Consider the following 23240-nt stretch of genomic DNA (forward strand, 5'->3'; position numbering starts at 1 on the left):
GTTTACAGGACAGTGATGTCCATGTCAGCTGGGAGATTTCACATGAAACCTGTGCTCACTCTTCACTCCTTGTACAAGGAAATTCCAAAACCTAGTTTTCAACTATATAATTTTTATTTGGATTATATTTTTAGTGTCCTGATTTTACTTCTAAGATTTTAAGATTTAAGTCATAAATCTTAAATAGAATCTTAAATTTTGAGATTTTTTGGATTCCACCTCTAAAAAGTTGAATACGAGGTTTTAAATACAGACATGATATGAAGGAAGGGATAGTTGCATTCCCAGTGGAGAGGTGAGTGCTTTTCAAATAGTTAGATCGTTAGTGATTTTTTTTTTGTTTACATGCTTGTTTAACTTGTAACACAGAAAAATATAACTAGTGTCCAAATCCTGTTGACAGTTTGATAGTTATGTGCTAGTAACGTTATTTTTGGCATATTCATATTTCTTGATGATTTTCTTATGTCATTTAAGTCTTTCTAACATGACTTTTACTGTCCATTTTATGTCCTTATTTATTTCCCACATAATTATATACTTCAATATTTAATTTTGAAAATGTTATGTTTCTTCTAACATTTTAGAATTATGGATTTCAAAGTCAATTTGAATCAACTTTATGCACTTGTTTTTATTCCTTCGAATCAATTTCTAGAATGCAAATTGTTCAGATCAATGTGTATGAGTACTTCTATAGCTTTTGACCTGGTTCTGAAATTGGCCCAGAATTATATGAATTTATTTTGATGCCAGGGATATGTGCAACTGTCCCTTTCTTCCCACCATCGTTACTGCTGCTGATCACCTAGAAAACCTTTGTCATGTACTATCACATGTAACATTAATCTTTGCCTAGTTTCAGTTCTTTAGTTCTGCAATTTAAAAAAAAATAGTAAATAGTACATTAATTTGCCACGTATACTTCTTTTTTTTTCTTTTTTTTTTTTTGAGATACAGTCTTGCTCTGTTGCCAGGATGGAGTGCAGGAGCACCATCTCAGCTCACCGCAACCTCTGCCTCCCGGGTTCAAGCAATTCTGCTGCCTCAGCTCCCAAGTAGCTGGGACTGCAGGTGCACGCCACCATGCCCGGCTAATTTTTTTGTTTGTTTGTTTGTATTTTAGTAGAGATGGGGTTTCACCATGTTACCCAGGCTCGTCTCCAACTCCTGAGCTCAGGCAGTCCACCCGCCTCGGCCTCCCAAAGTGCTAGGATTACAGGCATGAGCCACTGCGCCCAGCCTACAACTTCTATATGTATTGATTACTTTGCCTTTATTCTTATCTTCCGATATGTCTGTATTGTTTTATAAATGTTCCTCTTTTTTTTATAGACATTAAATATTGCCAACCATTTACTATGAAAATGCTTTTTCATCTTATTTTTGCCATTGGATAGTTTAACAGTATTTTTTGACAGGCAAGTCTTCAAATTTTTATTCATGGTATCTTATATTTGTCTGAGCTTTCTGATTTTGGTGACTTTTTTTTTTTTTTTGAGACAGAGTCTTGCTCTGTCGCCCAGGCTGGAGTGCAGTGGCACGATCTCGACTCACTGCAACCTCTCCCTCCCAGGTTCAAGCGATTCTCCTGCCTCAGCCTCCCCAGCAGCTGGGACTACAGGCACCCACCACCACGCCCAGCTAATTTTTGTATTTTTAGTAGACACAGGATTTCACCATATTGGCCAGGCTGGTCTCGAACTCCTGACCTCATAATCTACCTGCCTCAGCCTCTCAAAGTGCTGGGATTACAGGCGTGAGCCACCGTGCCCAGCTGACATTTTTTTCCTTTGAACTTCAGAACCAACATGCCTGCAAAATTGAGATTTTTCTTGATATTCGATGTACCTCTTTCCCTGATGATTTCTTTTAATGCATTTCTAGTTTTTTCTTTTTTTTCATTTTTCTGGATATATTTTTATGCCCACTATCTTTCTGTTTATTTTTGTTACATAGAAAGGATTTAATATATTTTTCCTTACTATATCCTGAACTATGATCCCTTATTAAATTTCTATTTTTTTCTCATTTCTTATCTTTCTGAGAAGACAACCATATTATTTGCACATGATTTTTAAATATTTTTCAATTTTCTATCTTTATATGTTCTCTCTACATTTTATTTGTATTTTTGTTGTATTACCTTTGATAGTAAACCCAGGACAGGTTTAAATATGAGTGAAGAGAGCAGATATTTTAAATTCCTGACTTTAAAGCAAAAACCCAAAGATATTCACCTTTACATAAAATAAATTGCCTTTTTAAAAAATGTAGTCATTTCAGGAAGGGTCATTCTATTCTGGTATACATTTTTCCCCAAATATATAATATTATTGGTTTTCATACCATGAGGTTTCTTATTTCTTTATATATATATATTTGGATAATCATCTGGTTTTTATTGTTTACTCATTAAAACCATGTAAGTTATTGATTACTCATTGAAACCATGTAAGTATATTCTTACATGGTTTTGGAAAAATGTCGGATTTGATGTAGCCCCTCATGTTTCTTTTATTTAAGCCTCCTTATTATCCCCTTTCAGTGTAAAAATTTCTCCAGCCTTAGTCAGGATTTGAAAAGCTTAAAACTAGAAGGCAACCTCTGAAACCACGGTGAATTTTCACGTCAGTTTGTCCAGTACGTCTGGGTTGATAGAGCCACCTTTTAGACACCCTCTAGCCCAAATCTGATCATAATCATATGTCCCCACCTCTTAGGGCCTCTGTGGCGGAAGTGTTGGTTACTGAAGGGAGATGGTGATGGGATGGGAAATCAACAGGAGGGAATCCTGTGTTGACAGAGTTAGAGTTCCAACTTCGTCCAGCCAGCACAGTTCATTTATAAATTACTTTGTTTCTCTCTCTCTCTCTCCCTCTCTTTCCACCCCTGACTCTTGCTCTCATCTTTTACTCTTTGTGTCTGAGAGAAGAGTGATGTGAAAATGATCAGGAATTCACTTTTTCTTATGAGGTCCTGGTCACAGTGATACTTAGAAAACACTTAGAAACTTAGGCCTGTGGTGTTTTCTCCATCTGCTTCCAGGTCATTTCTTCCTCATTTCTCTCAGAACTTTGGTGTTAACAGCCTGTTTCCCTTCTTTAGGGGATGACTTTGATTTCACAGATGTTTCTTCATGGTGAACGAAACAGTGAGTAACTCTTTAAAGTCTCCTCTGTTGCCGAATTGCTTATAGTTTGTTTGTGTTTTTGGAGTGCTGTAGGAAGAGCAGTGATGAAGGTTTGAGGCTTCTAGATGCTTCCATATTAGTTGCCTGGGGCTCAGGCAGGGGCACACATGTGGACCCCTGGGGGGACATGACAGTTGAGCTAACAGCTGAGGAATGAGGATGACTTATATCCCAAGGAGTGGGTCAAAGGGTGTTTTGTGTCGCAAGTGTGGCATGTGCAAAGGGCCTGTGGTCAATGGAACTGAGGGTGCCTGTGGGGCTCAGTGAGGGGGAAAAGAGGAAGTCAGGCATGGCATGGGATGGAGGGGAACAGAGTGAGGCTACAGTCAGTGCCCAGTCTTGAAAATGTCCCTTCGAGCGTCCCTAGGGGCCATCCTTGTTTTCAGTGCTTATTACCCCTGCTCCCCTCTGCTTGCTCCCAGAGAGCTCTCTCCTGCCTCCCAGCTCTGCGTCTCAGATCCTGGCTCTGATCCCACGCTGCTGTTGCTTACACTCATGTACCCATTGCTAATGTCATCATTCCCTTCGGCAGCTAAGTGCAAAGTTAATTTCCCATTTGAAAAGCAGTCTGTACTAATAACAATCAACTGGGAGACCCAAAAGAGTGCAGTTAAAGAGAAAAAAAAAATCAAACTTTCCCTCAAAAAGAAACCAATGGTACCATTTGGGTCCACCTCCCTGAGGTTTGAAAGCCTCTCCGTTAGTGTTGGTTGCTTTTAGGCCTCCTCTTGCTGCATTAGCAAGGTGTATCTTTCTCTTTATATGCAGACAGTGCCCTCTTCTGGTGGGAGGCTCTCAGTGTCTGTCTACAAATCCATGACCCAAGAGGTAGAGGGGTCCCAACGGTCCCACTTACTTCTGCCAAAGTGGTGCCCTTGGGAATCACCAACTTCCTGTGCCCACCTGTTCTAGCTACTTGGTTCACTTTGACCCAGCTCTTCAGGGGTGATACCCTCCCTCATCAGGCTCCCAGATCCCATCAGGTGTTGAAACCCCATGTGATAGGTGAAATACTGGTCCCCAGAGATGCCCACATCCTAACCCCTTGATCATGTAAATGTGTGACCTTATGCAACACATGGGACTTTGCAAATGGGATTACATTAAGGATCTTGACATGGGACGATTATTTAGGATGAGCTGTGTAATTACAATGGAATCACAGGTTCCTTAGAGAGGCCTGCATCAGAGGATGAAGGAGTTGTTCACACGTGGAAAGAGACAGAAATAAAAGTGGAGAGGACCATTGAAAAAAAAAGTCATTGAAAGACTTTGGCACCCAGGTTGCCATGGCTGTCCCCAGCCCTTCAAATTCTCCTAAAGCCCCAAATGATCTTTCCCTGGAAGATGCACCAGCCCATTGGATAGCTTAGATGCAGCTGTTGGAGGGTGGATCTAGCCTGTGAGGACCCAGTAACCTGGACCCAATACATGACAACAAGGATTGAATGAGTGGTCGTTTACTGCTGAGTAATTGCTGGTTTTCCTGGCTCCTGGGCCCTGGGTCACATGGATGAGAGGGCTGGAAAAAATGATTATCAGCACAGAGTCCCCGAATCTCTGTGACTTCTGGTCACAGAGATTTTGAGCGTATGTATAGAAAAAAGCAGTTGTTCCTACACATTCAGTGTCAGAAGTGAAGGATGAGAGGGGAGAGGGGTGTGCATGTCAAAGGAAAAAACAGCTTTTCCCCCCTGTACGTGAGGTCACAGCAAATTTGCAAGATTCAGTGCATGGTGAGAGAAGCAGGCAGCCGCTGACATCCAGGGGCTGGCCTGGCTCCCGCTACCTGGCTTGGGGTTTCCTGTTGGACCTAAGAAATGTCACAGACAGGACATTTTTAAAGTCAATAAGAAATGTCAGACAAGAGCACTGTGATGAAGTCAAGAGACCGTGGGTTGTGCTTTGGCTGGTTCTTGATTTATTTCTGCTCAAGGCAATCAGTATGCCAAGGTGGCATATTTCAGGGTGTCACATAATGATCTACATTCTTATTCAGGGTGGGGTGTCCTGTACCCCATCAACTGGAAGGTTGTAGCGCTTCCTGCTTTCTAGACATGGTAAATGAACTCCCTGGGTCACTGGGAAAGTTGTAGCACTTCCTGCTTCCTGGAGATGGTAAATAAACTTTCTGTGTCACATGGGAGGTTGTAGCACTTCCTGCTGCCCAGAGATGGTCAATGAACTTCCTGAGTCACTGGGAAGGTTGTAGTACTTCCTGCTTCCTGGAGATGGTAAATAAACGTCCTGGATCACTGAGAAGGTTGTAGCACTTCCTGCTTTCCTAGAGATGGTCAGTGAACATCCTGGGTCACTGGGGAGGTTGTAGCACTTCCTGCTTCCTAGAGATAGTCAATGAACTTCCTGGAGATGTTAAATAAACTTCCTGGGTCACTAGGGAAGTTTGTAGCACTTCCTGTTTCCTGGGGATGGTAAGAGAACTTCCTGAGTCACTGGGGAGGTTGTAGCACTTCCTGCTTCCTAGACATGATAAATGAACTTCCTGGGTCATTGGAAGGTTGCAGCACTTTCTAGTTTATAGGGACATTATAACACTTCCTGGTTTATCTGGAGATTGTAATGCTTTCTGATTCATAGGGACATTGTAAAACTTTCTGGCTCACATTGTTACATTTCCTGGTTCAAATGGATAATAGCACTTCCTGGTTCACAGGGACATTGTGACACTTCCTGGTTCTTATGGGTAATTGTAGCATTTCCTGGTTCACAGGGACATTGCAACGCTTTTTGGTTCATACACATAATTGTTAGCACTTCCTGATTCCCAGGGACGTTGCAACACTTCCTGGTTCATAGGGATAATTGTAGCACTTCCTGTTTCATAGGGACATTGTAATACTTTCTGGTTCATACGAATAACTGTAGTACTTCCTGGTTCATATAGATAATAGTAGCAATTCCTGGTTCACATGGACATTGCAACACTTCCTGTTTCACAGAGACATTGCAACACTTCCTGGTTCATTCTGATAATTGTGTAACTTCCTGGTTTGCAGGGACATTGTAACACTTTCTGGTTCATATGGATAATAGTAGCACTTCCGGATTCATAGGGACATAGTAACATTTCCGGGTTCATACATACGGATAATTGTAGCACTTCCTGGTTCATACGGATAATTGTAGCACTTCCTGGTTTGCAGGAACATTGCAATACTTCCTGGTTCATATGGATAATTGTAGCACTTCTTAGTTTTTAGGATCATTGTGACACTTCCTGGTTCGTAGTGACACTGCCACACTTTCTGGTTCATATGGATAATTGTAGAACTTCCTGGTTCATAAAGACATTTGGAACCATCTGGTTCATAGGGATAATTGTAGCACTTCCTGGTTCGTAGGGACATTGCCACACTTCCTGGTTCATCTGGATAATTGTAGCACTTCCTGGTTCATAGGGAAATTGTGACACTTTCTGGTTCATAGTGACATTGCCACACTTCCTGGTCCATGTGGATAATAGTAGCACTTCCTGCTTCGTAGGGACCTTGCCACACTTCCTAGTTCATCCAGATAATTGTAGCACTTCCTGTTTCATAGGGATATTGCCACACTTTCTGGTTCATATGGATAATTGTAGCACTTCCTGGTTCATATGGATAATAGTAGCACTTCCTGGTTCACAGGTACATTATAACACTTCCTGGTTCATTCAGATAATTGTAGAACTTCCTAGTTTGCAGGGACATTGTAACACTTTCTGGTTCATATGGATAATTGTAGCACTTCCTGGTTCATATGGATAATAGTAGCACTTCCTGGTTCACAGGTACATTATAACACTTCCTGGTTCATTCAGATAATTGTAGAACTTCCTAGTTTGCAGGGACATTGTAGCACTTCCTGGTTCATAGGGAAATTGTGACACTTTCTGGTTCATAATGATATTGCCACACTTCCTGGTTCATAGTGACATTGCCACACTTCCTGGTCCATGTGGATAATAGTAGCACTTCCTGGTTCATAGGGACATTGCCACACTTCCTGGTTCATCCAGATAATTGTAGCACTTCCTGGTTCATATAGATAATAGTAGCACTTCCTGGTTCATATGGATAATAGCACTTCCTGGTTCACAGGTACATTACAACACTTCCTGGTTCAGATAATTGTAGAACTTCCTAGTTTGCAGGGACATTGTAACACTTTCTGGTTCATATGGATAATTGTAGCACTTCCTGGCTTCATAGGGTAATTGTGACACTTTCTGGTTTATAGTCACATTGCCACACTTCCTGGTCCGTGTGGATAATAGTAGCACTTCCTGGTTCATAGGGAAATTGTGACACTTTCTGGTTCATAGTGACATTGCCACACTTCCCGGTCCATGTGGATAATAGTAGCACTTCCTGGTTCGTAGGGACCTTGCCACACTTCCTGCTTCATCCAGATAATTGTAGCAATTCCTGGTTCATAGGGAAATCGTGACACTTTCTCGTTCATAGTGATATTGCCACACTTCCTGGTTCATAGTGACATTGCCACACTTCCTGGTCCATGTGGATAATAGCACTTCCTGGTTCATAGGGACATTGCCACACTTCCTGGTTCATCCAGATAATTGTAGCACTTCCTGGTTCATAGGGAAATCGTGGCACTTTCTGGTTCTTAGTGATATTGCCACACTTCCTGGTTCATAGTGATATTGCCACACTTCCTGGTTCATAGTGACATTGCCACACTTCCTGGTCCATGTGGATAATAGTAGCACTTCCTGGTTCATAGGGACATTGCCACACTTCCTGGTTCATCCAGATAATTGTAGCACTTCCTGGTTCATATAGATAATAGTAGCACTTCCTGGTTCATATGGATAATAGTAGCACTTCCTGGTTCACAGGGACATTACAACACTTCCTGGTTCATTCAGATAATTGTAGAACTTCCTAGTTTGCAGGGACATTGTAACACTTTCTGGTTCATATGGAGAATTGTAGCACTTCCTGGTTCATAGGGAAATTGTGACACTTTCTGGTTCATAGTGACATTGCCACACTTCCCGGTCCGTGTGGATAATAGTAGCACTTCCTGGTTCGTAGGGACCTTGCCACACTTCCTGGTTCATCCAGATAATTGTAGCACTTCCTGGTTCATAGGGAAATCGTGACACTTTCTGGTTCATAGTGACATTGCCACACTTCCTGGTCCATGTGGATAATAGTAGCACTTCCTGGTTCATAGGGACATTGCCACACTTCCTGGTTCATCCAGATAATTGTAGCACTTCCTGGTTCATATAGATAATAGTAGCACTTCCTGGTTCATATGGATAATAGTAGCACTTCCTGGTTCATATGGATAATAGTAGCACTTCCTGGTTCACAGGTACATTATAACACTTCCTGGTTCATTCAGATAATTGTAGAACTTCCTAGTTTGCAGGGACATTGTAACACTTTCTGGTTCATATGGATAATTGTAGCACTTCCTGGTTCATAGGGAAATTGTGACACTTTCTGGTTCATAGTGACATTGCCACACTTCCCGGTCCGTGTGGATAATAGTAGCACTTCCTGGTTCGTAGGGACCTTGCCACACTTCCTGGTTCATCCAGATAATTGTAGCACTTCCTGGTTCATAGGGAAATCATGACACTTTCTGGTTCTTAGTGATATTGCCACACTTCCTGGTTCATAGTGATATTGCCACACTTCCTGGTTCATAGTGACATTGCCACACTTCCTGGTCCATGTGGATAATAGTAGCACTTCCTGGTTCATAGGGACATTGCCACACTTCCTGGTTCATCCAGATAATTGTAGCACTTCCTGTTTCATATAGATAATAGTAGCACTTCCTGGTTCATATGGATAATAGTAGTACTTCCTGGTTCACAGGTACATTACAACACTTCCTGGTTCATTCAGATAATTGTAGAACTTCCTAGTTTGCAGGGACATTGTAACACTTTCTGGTTCATATGGATAATTGTAGCTCTTCCTGGTTCATAGGGAAATTGTGACACTTTCTGGTTTATAGTGACATTGCCACACTTCCCGGTCCGTGTGGATAATAGTAGCACTTCCTGGTTCGTAGGGACCTTGCCACGCTTCCTGGTTCATCCAGATAATTGTAGCACTCCTGGTTCATAGGGAAATCGTGACACTTTCTGGTTCATAATGATATTGCCACACTTCCTGGTTCATAGTGACTTTGCCACACTTCCTGGTCCATGTGGATAATAGTAGCACTTCCTGGTTCATAGGGACATTGCCACACTTCCTGTTTCATCCAGATAATTGTAGCACTTCCTGGTTCATATAGATAATAGTAGCACTTCCTGGTTCATATAGATAATAGTAGCACTTCCTGGTTCATATGGATAATAGTAGCACTTCCTGGTTCACAGGTACATTACAACACTTCCTGGTTCATTCAGATAATTGTAGAACTTCCTAGTTTGCAGGGACATTGTAACACTTTCTGGTTCATATGGATAATTGTAGCACTTCCTGGTTCATAGGGAAATTGTGACACTTTCTGGTTCATAGTGACATTGCCACACTTCCCGGTCCGTGTGGATAATAGTAGCACTTCCTGGTTCATAGGGACATTGCCACACTTCCTGGTTCATCCAGATAATTGTAGCACTTCCTGGTTCATAGGGATAATAGTAGCACTTCCTGGTTGACAGGTACATTACAACACTTCCTGGTTCATTCAGATAATTGTAGAACTTCCTAGTTTGCAGGGACATTGTAACACTTTCTGGTTCATATGGATAATTGTAGCACTTCCTGGCTTCATAGGGAAATTGTGACACTTTCTGGTTTATAGTGACATTGCCACACTTCCTGGTCCGTGTGGATAATAGTAGCACTTCCTGGTTCGTAGGGACCTTGCCACACTTCCTGGTTCATCCAGATAATTGTAGCACTTCCTGGTTCATAGGGAAATCGTGACACTTTCTGGTTCATAGTGACATTGCCACACTTCCTGGTCCATGTGGATAATAGTAGCACTTCCTGGTTCATAGGGACATTGCCACACTTCCTGGTTCATCCAGATAATTGTAGCACTTCCTGGTTCATATAGATAATAGTAGCACTTCCTGGTTCATATGGATAATAGTAGCACTTCCTGGTTCATATGGATAATAGTAGCACTTCCTGGTTCACAGGTACATTATAACACTTCCTGGTTCATTCAGATAATTGTAGAACTTCCTAGTTTGCAGGGACATTGTAACACTTTCTGGTTCATATGGATAATTGTAGCACTTCCTGGTTCATAGGGAAATTGTGACACTTTCTGGTTCATAGTGACATTGCCACACTTCCCGGTCCGTGTGGATAATAGTAGCACTTCCTGGTTCGTAGGGACCTTGCCACACTTCCTGGTTCATCCAGATAATTGTAGCACTTCCTGGTTCATAGGGAAATCATGACACTTTCTGGTTCTTAGTGATATTGCCACACTTCCTGGTTCATAGTGATATTGCCACACTTCCTGGTTCATAGTGACATTGCCACACTTCCTGGTCCATGTGGATAATAGTAGCACTTCCTGGTTCATAGGGACATTGCCACACTTCCTGGTTCATCCAGATAATTGTAGCACTTCCTGTTTCATATAGATAATAGTAGCACTTCCTGGTTCATATGGATAATAGTAGTACTTCCTGGTTCACAGGTACATTACAACACTTCCTGGTTCATTCAGATAATTGTAGAACTTCCTAGTTTGCAGGGACATTGTAACACTTTCTGGTTCATATGGATAATTGTAGCTCTTCCTGGTTCATAGGGAAATTGTGACACTTTCTGGTTTATAGTGACATTGCCACACTTCCCGGTCCGTGTGGATAATAGTAGCACTTCCTGGTTCGTAGGGACCTTGCCACGCTTCCTGGTTCATCCAGATAATTGTAGCACTCCTGGTTCATAGGGAAATCGTGACACTTTCTGGTTCATAATGATATTGCCACACTTCCTGGTTCATAGTGACTTTGCCACACTTCCTGGTCCATGTGGATAATAGTAGCACTTCCTGGTTCATAGGGACATTGCCACACTTCCTGTTTCATCCAGATAATTGTAGCACTTCCTGGTTCATATAGATAATAGTAGCACTTCCTGGTTCATATAGATAATAGTAGCACTTCCTGGTTCATATGGATAATAGTAGCACTTCCTGGTTCACAGGTACATTACAACACTTCCTGGTTCATTCAGATAATTGTAGAACTTCCTAGTTTGCAGGGACATTGTAACACTTTCTGGTTCATATGGATAATTGTAGCACTTCCTGGTTCATAGGGAAATTGTGACACTTTCTGGTTCATAGTGACATTGCCACACTTCCCGGTCCGTGTGGATAATAGTAGCACTTCCTGGTTCATAGGGACATTGCCACACTTCCTGGTTCATCCAGATAATTGTAGCACTTCCTGGTTCATAGGGATAATAGTAGCACTTCCTGGTTGACAGGTACATTACAACACTTCCTGGTTCATTCAGATAATTGTAGAACTTCCTAGTTTGCAGGGACATTGTAACACTTTCTGGTTCATATGGATAATTGTAGCACTTCCTGGCTTCATAGGGAAATTGTGACACTTTCTGGTTTATAGTGACATTGCCACACTTCCTGGTCCGTGTGGATAATAGTAGCACTTCCTGGTTCATAGGGACATTGCCACACTTCCTGGTTCATCCAGTTAATTGTAGCACTTCCTGGTTCATAGGGATAATAGTAGCACTTCCTGGTTCACAGGTACATTACAACACTTCCTGGTTCATTCAGATAATTGTAGAACTTCCTAGTTTGCAGGGACATTGTAACACTTTCTGGTTCATATGGAGAATTGTAGCACTTCCTGGCTTCATAGGGTAATTGTGACACTTTCTGGTTTATAGTGACATTGCCACACTTCCTGGTCCGTGTGGATAATAGTAGCACTTCCTGGTTCATAGGGACATTGCCACACTTCCTGGTTCATCCAGATAATTGTAGCACTTCCTGGTTCATAGGGATATTGCCACACTTTCTGGGTCATATGGATAATTGTAGCACTTCCTGGTTCATATGGATAATAATAGCACTTCCTGGTTCACAGGGACATTACAACACTTCCTGGTTCATTCAGATAATTGTAGAACTTCCTAGTTTGCAGGGACATTGTAACACTTTCTGGTTCATATGGAGAATTGTAGCACTTCCTGGTTCATAGGGAAATTGTGACACTTTCTGGTTCATAGTGACATTGCCACACTTCCTGGTCCGTGTGGATAATAGTAGCACTTCCTGGTTCATAGGGACATTGCCACACTTCCTGGTTCATCCAGATAATTGTAGCACTTCCTGGTTCATAGGGATATTGCCACACTTTCTGGTTCATATGGATAATTGTAGCACTTCCTGGTTCATATGGATAATAGTAGCACTTCCTGGTTCACAGGGACATTACAACACTTCCTGGTTCATTCGGATAATTGTAGAACTTCCTAGTTTGCAGGGACATTGTAACACTTTCTGGTTCATATGGAGAATTGTAGCACTTTCTGGTTCATAGGGACATTGTAACATTTCCAGGTTCATATGGATAATTGTAGCACTTCCCAGTTCATAGGGACATTGTAATACTTCCTGGTTCATACGGATAATTGTAGCACTTCTTAGTTTTTAGGGATATTGTGAAGGTGCTACTATTATCCATGTGAACCAGGAAGTGCTACAATTATCCATACGAACCAGAAAGTGTTGCAATATCCTTATGAACCAGGAAGTGCTACAATTATCCAGATGAACCAAGAAGTGTGGTAATGTCCCTGTGAACCAGGAAGTGATACAATTATCCATATGAACCAGGAAGTGTGGCAATGTCACTATGAACCAGAAAGTGTCACAGTTTTCCTATGAACCAGGAAGTGCTCGTTCGTAGGGAAGTGACATTGCCACACTTCCTGGTTCATCTGGATTATTGTAGCACTTCCCGGTTTATAGGGAAATTGTGACACTTTCTGGTTCATAGTGACATTGCCACACTTCCTGATTGATATGGATAATAGTAGCACTTCCTGGTTCATAGGGACATTGCCACACTTGCTGGTTCATCCAGATAATTGTAGCACTTCCTGGTTCATATGGATAATAGCACTTCCTGGTTCACAGGGACATTGCAACACTTCTGGTTCATTCGGATAATTGTAAAATTTTCTAGTTTGCAGGGACATTGTAACACTTTCTGGTTCATATGGATAATTGTAGCGCTTCCTGGTTCATAGGGACATTGTAACATTTCTAGGTTCATATGCATAATTGTAGCACTTCCTGGTTCATAGGGACATTGTAACACTTCCTGGTTCATACGGATAATTGTAGCAGTTCTGGTTTGCAGGGCCACTGCAGTACTTCCTGGTTCATACAGATAATTGTAGCACTTCTTAGTTTTTAGGAATATTGTGACACTTCCTGGTTCATAGTGACACTGCAACACTTCCTGGTTCATAGGGATACTGCAACACTTTCTGGTTCATATGGATAATTGTAGCACTTCCTGGTTCATATGGATAATAGTACCACTTCCTGGTTCACAGGGACATTGCAACACTTCCTCTTTCATTCCGATAATTGTAGAACTTCCTAATTTGCAGGGACATTGTAACACTTTCTGGTTCATATGGATAATTGTAGCACTTCCTGGTTCATAGGGACATTGTAACATTTCCAGGTTCATACAGATAATTGTAGCACTTCCTGGTTCATAGGGACATTGTGACACTTCCTGGTTCATATGGATAATTGTAGCACTTCCTGGTTTGCAGGGACATTGCAATACTTCCTGGTTCATAGGGATAATTGTAGCACTTCTGAGTTTGAGGGACATTGTGACACTTCCTGGTTCATAGTGACACTGCAACACTTTTTGGTTCATACGGAAAATTGTACTTCCTGGTTCATAACGACATTTGGAACCGTCTGGTTCATAGAGATAATTGTAGCACTTCCTGGTTCGTAGGGACATTGCCACACTTCCTGGTTCATCTGGATAATTGTAGCACTTCCTGGTTCATAAGGATAGTTGCAACACTCCCTGGGTCATCACCCCCATCCTGCCATCTGCTTCAGCCCTATGCAGCCACTCACAAATCTACTTCCTATCCCATGGATTTGCCTATCAGGGGCATTTCAAACGGCCTCCCATGTGGTTTTGTGCCTGGCTTCTTTCACTCAGCATAATATTTTCGAGGTCCATCGATTTTGTACCATGCATCAGAATTTCATTCCTTTTGATGGCAGAATGACATTCCATTGTATGGGTAGACCACATTTTGTTTATCCACACACTTGTTGATGGGCATTGGGTTATTTCCACTGTGTAACTACCATGAATAATGCTTAGCACTTAGCATACAGTTAGGACTTCTATGTACATACTTGTCTGAGTAACTATCTTCAATTTCTTGGGTAAATACCCAGGAGGGGAATGGCTGGGTCATGTGATAACTCTATGTTTAACCATTGAAGGATCCGCCAGGCTGCTTTTCAAAGCAACCGCACCATTGCACCATCCCACAAACAATATAAGAGTGCTCCAGTTTCTGCACATCTGAGCCAACACTTGTCACTGTCCATATTTGTCATTAGAGCCATCCTAGTGTGTATGATGGGCTATCTCATTGTGGTTTTGATTTGCATTTCCCTGATGACCAGATAGGTTGGCTTTCAAGTTTTCATGTTCTTTCTTCTTCTCTGTCAAGTAGATGAGTAATACTTAAATAAATATTTCTTACTCAGCATTTTGATGTATTTATTCATAGCCTTATTAATGCTTGACTTTGTTTGTTTATCTCTCAGATATGGGTCTCTAAATGTCAGTTTCAAGAAGGAACTGTGTTTTGTTCAACTCCAAAATCCCCAGATCTATCTAGGACACTGCCTGAAACACAGAAGGGGTTAAAAAAATATGGATGAAATATAATAGCAAATGCATGTTCTATTTTAAAATATCAACAGTTATTCCATTTGCAGAACAGTAAATTCAATGTGAAGACTAAGACACTGTTGATTATTTATGTGTGTATGCTTGTATATGTATATATACATACATATGTGTGTATACCTCTACATGTATATATAGGTATACATATGTATATGTACAGACATATATGTATAGGTATATACACATATACAAGCATATATATATACATATGCAAGCATACCCACATTATGTACACATATGAAATATATATATATATATACACACACTCACATATACATACACACACACATATATTTACACATATCTTTACAAAACACAGACCTAGGATATTTTCCCTAGAATCAGGTCCAAGGCAGATAGTTGAAAAATGTCTGATTTCTAATTTGTGGTTGAAATAAAACTAAGAACATTTCATTATTTTCATCATGATTTATTTTGCTGACTTGTTGAACATAGGCAGGCTTGTTACCTGGGTGGACTGTGTGATGCTGAGGTTTGGGGTATGACCAATCCCATCACCCAGGTAGTGAGCATGGCACCCAATAGGTAGTTCTTCAGTTCTTACCCTATCCCTCCCTCCACCCTCTAGGAGCCCCCAGTGTGTGTTCCTCTCTTTGTGTCCATGAGTACCCAATATGTAGATCCACTTATAAATGAGAATGTGCAATATTTGGTTTTCTGTTTCTGGATTCGTTTGATTACAATAAAAACCTCCAGCTCCATCCATGTTACTGCAAAGGACGTGGTTTTGTTCTTTTCTGTGGCTGTGTAGTATCCCACAGCGTCTATGGACCACATTTTCTTTATCCAATTCACCATTGATGGGCATTTAGGTTGATTCCATGTCTTTGCTATGGAGAATAGTGCTGTGATCAACATGCTTGTGCAGGAGTCTTTTTGGTAGGATAATTTATTTTCCATTATGTATGTATCCAAGAATGGGATTGCTGAACTAAATGGTAGTTCTCTTTTTAGTTCTTTGAGAAATCTGGGAGATATGTCTTGGAATGAACTTCATATAGCTTTTTACTGCCTCCCTTTTAAAATGCTTCCAGAAGGCTGTCCCTTCTTTGGTGCACAGAAACTGGCTAAAAAATAAATGTGACCAGCTGGGAGTGGTGGCTCACGCCTGTAATCTCAGCACTTTGGGAGACTGAGGCAGGTGGATCACCTGAGGTCAGGAGATCAAGACCATCCTGGCCAACATGGTGAAACCCCGTCTCTAGTAAAAATACAAAAAATTAACTTGGGCGTGGTGGCGGGCGGCTGTAATCCCAGCTACTCAGGAGGCCGAGGCAGGAGAATTGCTCGAACTTGGGAGCCAGAGGTTGCAGTGAGCTGAGATGGCTCCACTGCACTCCAGCCTGGGCGACAGAACGAGATTCCGTCTCAGAAACAAACAAACAAACAAACAAAAACTAGCCAGGCATGGTGGCACACACCTATAGTCCCAGCTACTCAGGAGGCTGAGGCAGGGGAATCACTTGAACCCGGGAGGCGGAGGTTGCAGTGAGCTGAGATCTCACCATTGCACTCCAGCCTGGGCGACAGAGCAAGACTCGGTCTCAAAAAAAAAAAAAATAAATATAAATACAATTAAAACAAATAATATAAAAACGTGACCTGCAGCCACCTCTCCAAGGGGCCTGGATAGCAATGGAAGGAAGTGAAAAGGAGGAGATGAAAAATTTACACCTTGAAAGCTGAAAGTGTTCTAATATTACCAATGCTGTGTAGTCAGACACATCGAAAGTGACTCTAATACCTCCTGACATCCTTATGTTATGAATATGTAGACAATAGCAAATTATTCTCCGCTTTTTTCCAGCTCATTGAAACATTTTAGGGAGGAACATTTCTGCATTGACAACAGCTTTAAATATTTAATTAGTGCTTTGAAGAAACACAAGAATCTGTGATGCAGAAGGGAAATGAAAAGGAAAGCTTAGTCTCCATTTAGTTATGTTCCTTATAAATATTTCCCAGAGGCAAAGATGTTCTCTTTCATATTAAAAATACAAATAAACACTTCTCATTAGCCCAAGAAAATATTGTAGAGATTTTCATTATCCAAAAAAGGCACACTTTCAAGACACACGGAACAGAGACGGCACATTGCCTTAGCTTGCTTCTGGCTAGCGTGTCTGGCTATTGACCGGATTTTATTTTTAAATGACTAAAATAATATATTAACTAAATGGTAAAATTCATATTCAGCATTGGCTTGAGGGCATCGGAGGGTTTTGGCTGGCCCAGTCATCTCTACCAGTGAAGAAAGCAAGGAAATAGGTCATTTCACTCAGGGACAGCTTGAAAACAGAGATTTCATGGAGCTTCCTCATTCCGTCAGCCTAGAGTGGGATTTTGGCTGTCACCCTTCAAGGATGAAAAGGTGCAGAGGACATTGGGCTACAGACAGGGCGCTCGTTTAAATGATTTAAAAGTTTTGGTCAGGCGTGGTGGCTCATGCCTGTAATCCCAGCACTTTGGGGCGCCGAGGCGGGTGGATCACCTGAGGCCAGGAGTTCGAGACCAGCCTGACTAACATGGAGAAACCCCATCTCTACTAAAAATACAAAATTAGTCGGGTGTGATGGCACATGCCTGTAATCCCAACTACTCTGGAGGCTGAGGCAGGAGAATTGCTTGAGCCTGGGAGGCGGAGATTGCAGTGAGCCGAGATCATGCTATTGCACTCCAGCCTGGGCCACAAGAGCAAAACTCCATCTCAAAAAAAGAAAAAAAGAAAGAAAAAAAAGTTTCCATCTGGCTGGACACAGTGGCTTACGCCTGCAGTCCCAGCACTTTGGGAGGCTGAGGCAGGTCAATCACTTGAGGTCAGGAGTTCAAGACCAGCCTGGCCAACATGGAGAAACCCCATCTGTACTAAAAATACAAAAATTAGCCAGGCGTGGTGGCGGGTACCTGTAATCCCAGCTACTCTGTAGGCTGAGGCAGGAAAATCACTTGAACCCTGGAGGCAGAGGTTGCAGTGAGCTGAGATTGCACCACTGCACTCCAGCCTGGGCGACAGAGCAAGACTCCGTCTCAAAAAAAAAAAAAAAAAAGTTTCCATCTAAGCGAGCTCTGTTGGTTCTCCCACCTCTGACCTTATGAGTTTTCTTCTTTAACCTGCACCTTGTTCTCTGAGTCACTTTGCACTTGAAGGTACAGCTACAGCTTCCCCATCAGACTTGTTGGTCTTTTATCAAAGGATGAAAAAGTTCTTCCTCTTTTGGGTCTTTAACCCTGTTTCCTGGTGTAAGACAGCTTTTATGTTTGCTACCTGCTGGAATCAACTTGAAATTTTCTCCCAGAAAATTTGTGAATTTATCTTGTTCAAGTTACTTGTGGTCAATAAGTTAATAAAGATAGATAGACAGACAGACAAATACATTGATACAGATAGATAGATTCATGATAGATGATTGATAGATATTACACAGATACATAGATACATAGATTAGACCTGATATATATAGGGTGGGTGGATAGATAAATGAATAAATGGCTAAATACATGATTGATGGATTGGTAGATAAATGAATAAATGACTAGATACATGATTGGTAGGTAAATGAATAAATGGCTAGGTACATGATTGATCGATAGATGATACAGATTAGATAGATATATAGATACATAGATTAGACCTGATAGATATATGGATATATATACAGGATGGGTGGATAGATAAATGAATCAATGGCTAGATACATGATATAGATAGAGCCAATACATACATAGATACATAGACAGGGTAGGTGGATAGATAGATGAAGACATGGATAGATAAATATACACAGAGATAGATCAATGATAGAAATGGGTATATGGATATACGAATGATAGAAGATATTTTGAGAGAGAGATGATTAATAGGCAATTGATTGACATATTAGATGACAGATAAAAAGTGGGTAAAATGCAAGTAAACTGTGAGCCAAACGTCCACGTGGAATAGCGTGGGAAGCATTGAGAAGACGCTTTTTGGTGCTACCTGTTTAAAAATTGAAAAACTGAGCTAATACCCTCCACAGTAAGATAGAGGGGAGGGCACTGGGAATTTATACCTCCCAGGAAAAATAAATCATGGTAAACAGGCAGAGATCTTTGCAGATTCCAGTTCTTGGGGGTAAAAGGTCCCCGAGATGCCCAGTTTGTGACAACCTGTTTTGAACTATTCAGCTCAAGGTTTCCATTTTTTCTCCCGGGGGAGTTGCCTCGATTCTGATGTGTTTGCTTCGGTGCTCTGTGTATTGTATTCATCCCACTCTTCAATTCATAAACTCTGGAGATTGTTCAATTCACTGGGCAAACCATATGCCTAAGTCTATCCTCTGATAGAGGCTCGTACATGCAAAATCCAATAGCAACCTGGGAAGATTTCAGTCAAGACCCAAGAGGAGGCTGGCATCAGGCTCTCGGTCACCGATTTTCACATTCAGGTTTCCTGATGCACTTGCAACTCTTTGGGCGACCTCTGGACTCCTTGCTCCCAGGGTCCACATTTAGTTTTATCTTTACTGCGTTGCTTGTATGAAAAAGAATAAACTTGGATGAAACAGATACAGAGTATTGGTGTCAACCTAAGTATTGGTGTCAACAAAGAGATGGTTTGGATCTGGTTCCCCACCACATCTTAGGTTGAGTTGGACTCCCCGGTTTGGAGGTGGCGCCTGGTGGGAGGTGACTGCATTATGCGGGTGGTTTCCATTGAATGGTTTACCACTGTCCCCCATGGTGCTGTTGTGGCGGAAGTGAGTTACCATCCGATCTGGTTGTTTAAAGGGTGCAACAACTTCCCCACCCCGTCCTGCTCCTGCTGTGGCCATGTAAGACGTGCCTGTTTCCCCTCTGCCTTCCGCCATGATTGTGAATTTCCTGAGGACTCCCCGGCCATGCTTCCTGTACTGCCTGTGGAACCGTGAGCTAATTTAAACCTCTTTTTCTTTATAAAATTACCCTGTCTCAGGTATTTCTTTATAGCAGTGTAAGGACTGACTAATACACTCTGTAATAGAAAAGATGTTTATTTGGGAGTATAGTAGTGCCATGAGAATAGATGTGCCATATTAAACTGTGTTCATATTCAGGGAGGTAAAGGGGAAAAAAGGATTTTAAAGGAAATAATGAAGAGGATTCCATAATTCTTTTGAAATGATTATCCTTGGCTAAAAAGATCAATAACGTGGTGACACCAGTCTGAGTTTGGACAGCCAGTTTTTGGGCAGGTGTCCTCGTGGAAGTATTTTTTTTTTGCAAGGGTGAGATTTTTGCAGTCTCTTACGATAGTTTTTGTTATCAGGCATATAAGCATAAAAACCATTAATATACACTAGAGATGCATTGAAGAGCTTATAAAATTGTTAAGGTTTTCTTCTTTGGTCAGTGTCTAAAATATGAGTCAGATATTTCCTTGGTTATCTTTGAGATTTATATGGTCCCAGGTTTCTCCTGGGTGGGTAGAAATTACTGCAGCATGTACAAAACTGTCCTTCATGCCATACTTCTTCCTACCATTATACGATGAAAACTAACAAAAGAGAGTTTTATAAAATGTTCTTCCTCTTTCTCTCTGGTACCAATAGGAAGCACAATTGTTTTCCCGTGGTTCTTCACAAAGGTTCTGTTGCACTAAGTTTCAAACCCTTGTGTATACACAATCACATTCACATATACCACACATACACGTGCATATACACAGTTACACACATCCGTACAGATACATACATGCACATGTATACACAGATAAACACATACATGCACAAATATAGACACACATACACAGACACACATTCACATGTATGCAGACACACACAGATATACACGTATACCTATGCACAGAAACCATACACAGATATACACATACGTGCACAAATATGGACACACATACACAGACACACATGCACATGTATGCAGACACAGATATACACATATACCTATGCACAGAAACCATACACAGATAAACACATACATGCACAAATATAGACACACATACACACACATTCACATGTATGCAGACACACACACATATACACATATACCTATGCACAGAAACCATACACAGATAAACACATACATGCACAAATATGGACACACATACACAGACACACATTCACATGCACATGTATGCAGACACACACACATATACACATATACCTATGCACAGAAACCATACACAGATATACACATACATAACATACATGCACAGGTATACATACAAACATACACACAGATATGTGCATACACATATACACACATAACACATGCATGCACACATATCCACAAGCCTGCAGATATACACACGTACACACAGATATGCATATTCATACATACTAAACATACATTCATACTTACACCTATACACACACATACACAAACACATACAGAGATATACACACATGCACACACATACATACATACATGCACAGATACACATGTACATACATACCAAACATACATGCATACTTACACCTACACACATACACAAACACATATACACACACACATACACAGGGATATGCACATGCACACAGATACCCACATACACACGTACATACTTGCATAGAGTTATACACACACACACACACACACACACACACACACACGTGCACACACAACTTTGGCATAATGGAAATTTGATGATTGGTCATTGGAGTCAACCGTACAGCCCCTGTCAGAAACAAAGGACCAAAGTGGAAGGGGACATGGATGTCACAAACATGTCAATGTCTACGGAACCACGGAACTTGGAGAAACATGCAACCGACTAAGGACAGAAGATTCGAGTGACTGCAACTCTGTTTTTTTTTTTTTTTTTTGAGATGGAGTTTCACTCTTGTCACCCAGGCTGGAGTGCAATGGCGTGATCTCGGCTCACCGCAACTCCCGCCTCCTGGGTTCAAGCGATTCTCCCACTTCAGCCTCCTGAATAGCTGGGATTACAGGCATGCACCACCATGCCCAGCTAATTTCATATTTTTAGTAGAGATGGGGTTTCTCCGTGTTGGTCAGGCTGGTCTTGAACTCCCAACCTCAGGTGATCCGCCTCCCTCGGCCTCCCAAAGTGCTGCGATTACATGCGGGAGCCACTGTGCCCGTCCTAACTGCAGCTCTTACTTTGGAATTCAGGCAGCTACAGAGCCAAGATTCCTGGAGCCCACAGGCGTGTGGCTAATACATTTCCCTTCCTTTCCATAGAATTGGGTTGGTTTTGTTGCACTGGGTGTCTGGTAGCTCCGGAGAGAACAAATATAAATGTGAAAATGCATACCTTGGTCATTAGTGTTTCTCAACAATTCTCCATCTCACCCCACTTAACAAGGCCTCTGCTAGAACTCTGGGGTCCGTTCCAAGAGGAAAAAACATCCCTGCCTAAAAGAAGCAAATGGAAGAATGTATTCTCTGCTGCCATGTGTGTTCTCATCAGGCCTTATCTAAGTTTCTCACCAGGAGATGTTGAAAAATATTGCTTGATGGACGAAGGGTAACGTACTGCAGTTGTTGATTGAGAAATGCCAGCCGTCATCTCGTGCTCGTTAGCTGCTCTGAATGCTCTTAGAAGGCACCATTCATGCCGCTGTATTCGGGACTGCTGAATTGTGCCCATTCCTTGGTGTTACCCATGTCTCTTGTTGATGAAGTTCTAACCACAGTGCCATTGTGAGGCTGGAAATGTCCTTGGGTGAAAAAGCAGCCCCTGGGTCACCTTTCCCATGATTCAGGTGCATGTGAACCCCTCTAGTGCTTTACTGCCAGGGTCCAGGAGAGAGGGAAAGAATGTCACTGTCCCAGCATCCTCTAATTTACTTGACAACACAATTGTTCCAGGGTCGGAGTTTTGTTTTCTTTTGTTTTTGAGATAGAGACTCGCTCTGTCCCTCAGACTGGAGTGCAGTGGCACGATCTCGCCTCACTGTAACCTCTGCCTCCCGGGTTCAAGTGATTCTCCTGCCTCAGCCTCCTGAATAGCTGAGATTACAGGCACCTGCCATCATGCCTGACTAATTATATTTTTGTAGAGACGGGGCTTCACCGCGTCGGCCAGGCTGGTCTTGAACCACTGACCTCAGGTGATCC

At 41.8% G+C, this 23240-nt stretch overlaps 1 protein-coding gene across 7 annotated transcripts in view; it reads left to right on the plus strand.

The window, feature by feature from the left end:
* LOC751056 (CD99 antigen-like) overlaps positions 1-23240 on the plus strand; it is a 60706-nt gene that overhangs the window by 14203 nt on the left and 23263 nt on the right. For 3 of the 7 annotated variants that reach the window (XM_063804759.1, XM_063804760.1, XM_063804761.1), the window contains 2 exons: positions 3109-3154; positions 19950-22431. In XM_063804759.1, the coding sequence (XP_063660829.1) occupies positions 3109-3146 (38 nt within the window). In that variant the 3' untranslated portion in view covers positions 3147-3154; positions 19950-22431. Of the gene's footprint in view, positions 1-3108; positions 3155-19949; positions 22432-23240 lie in introns of those variants that run through there. The other 4 variants (XM_024353306.3, XM_024353307.3, XM_024353305.3 and 1 more) reach the window with 2 other exon arrangements.

This window comes from Pan troglodytes, chromosome X (assembly GCF_028858775.2).
Source record: "Pan troglodytes isolate AG18354 chromosome X, NHGRI_mPanTro3-v2.0_pri, whole genome shotgun sequence".
Lineage (NCBI taxonomy): Eukaryota > Metazoa > Chordata > Mammalia > Primates > Hominidae > Pan > Pan troglodytes.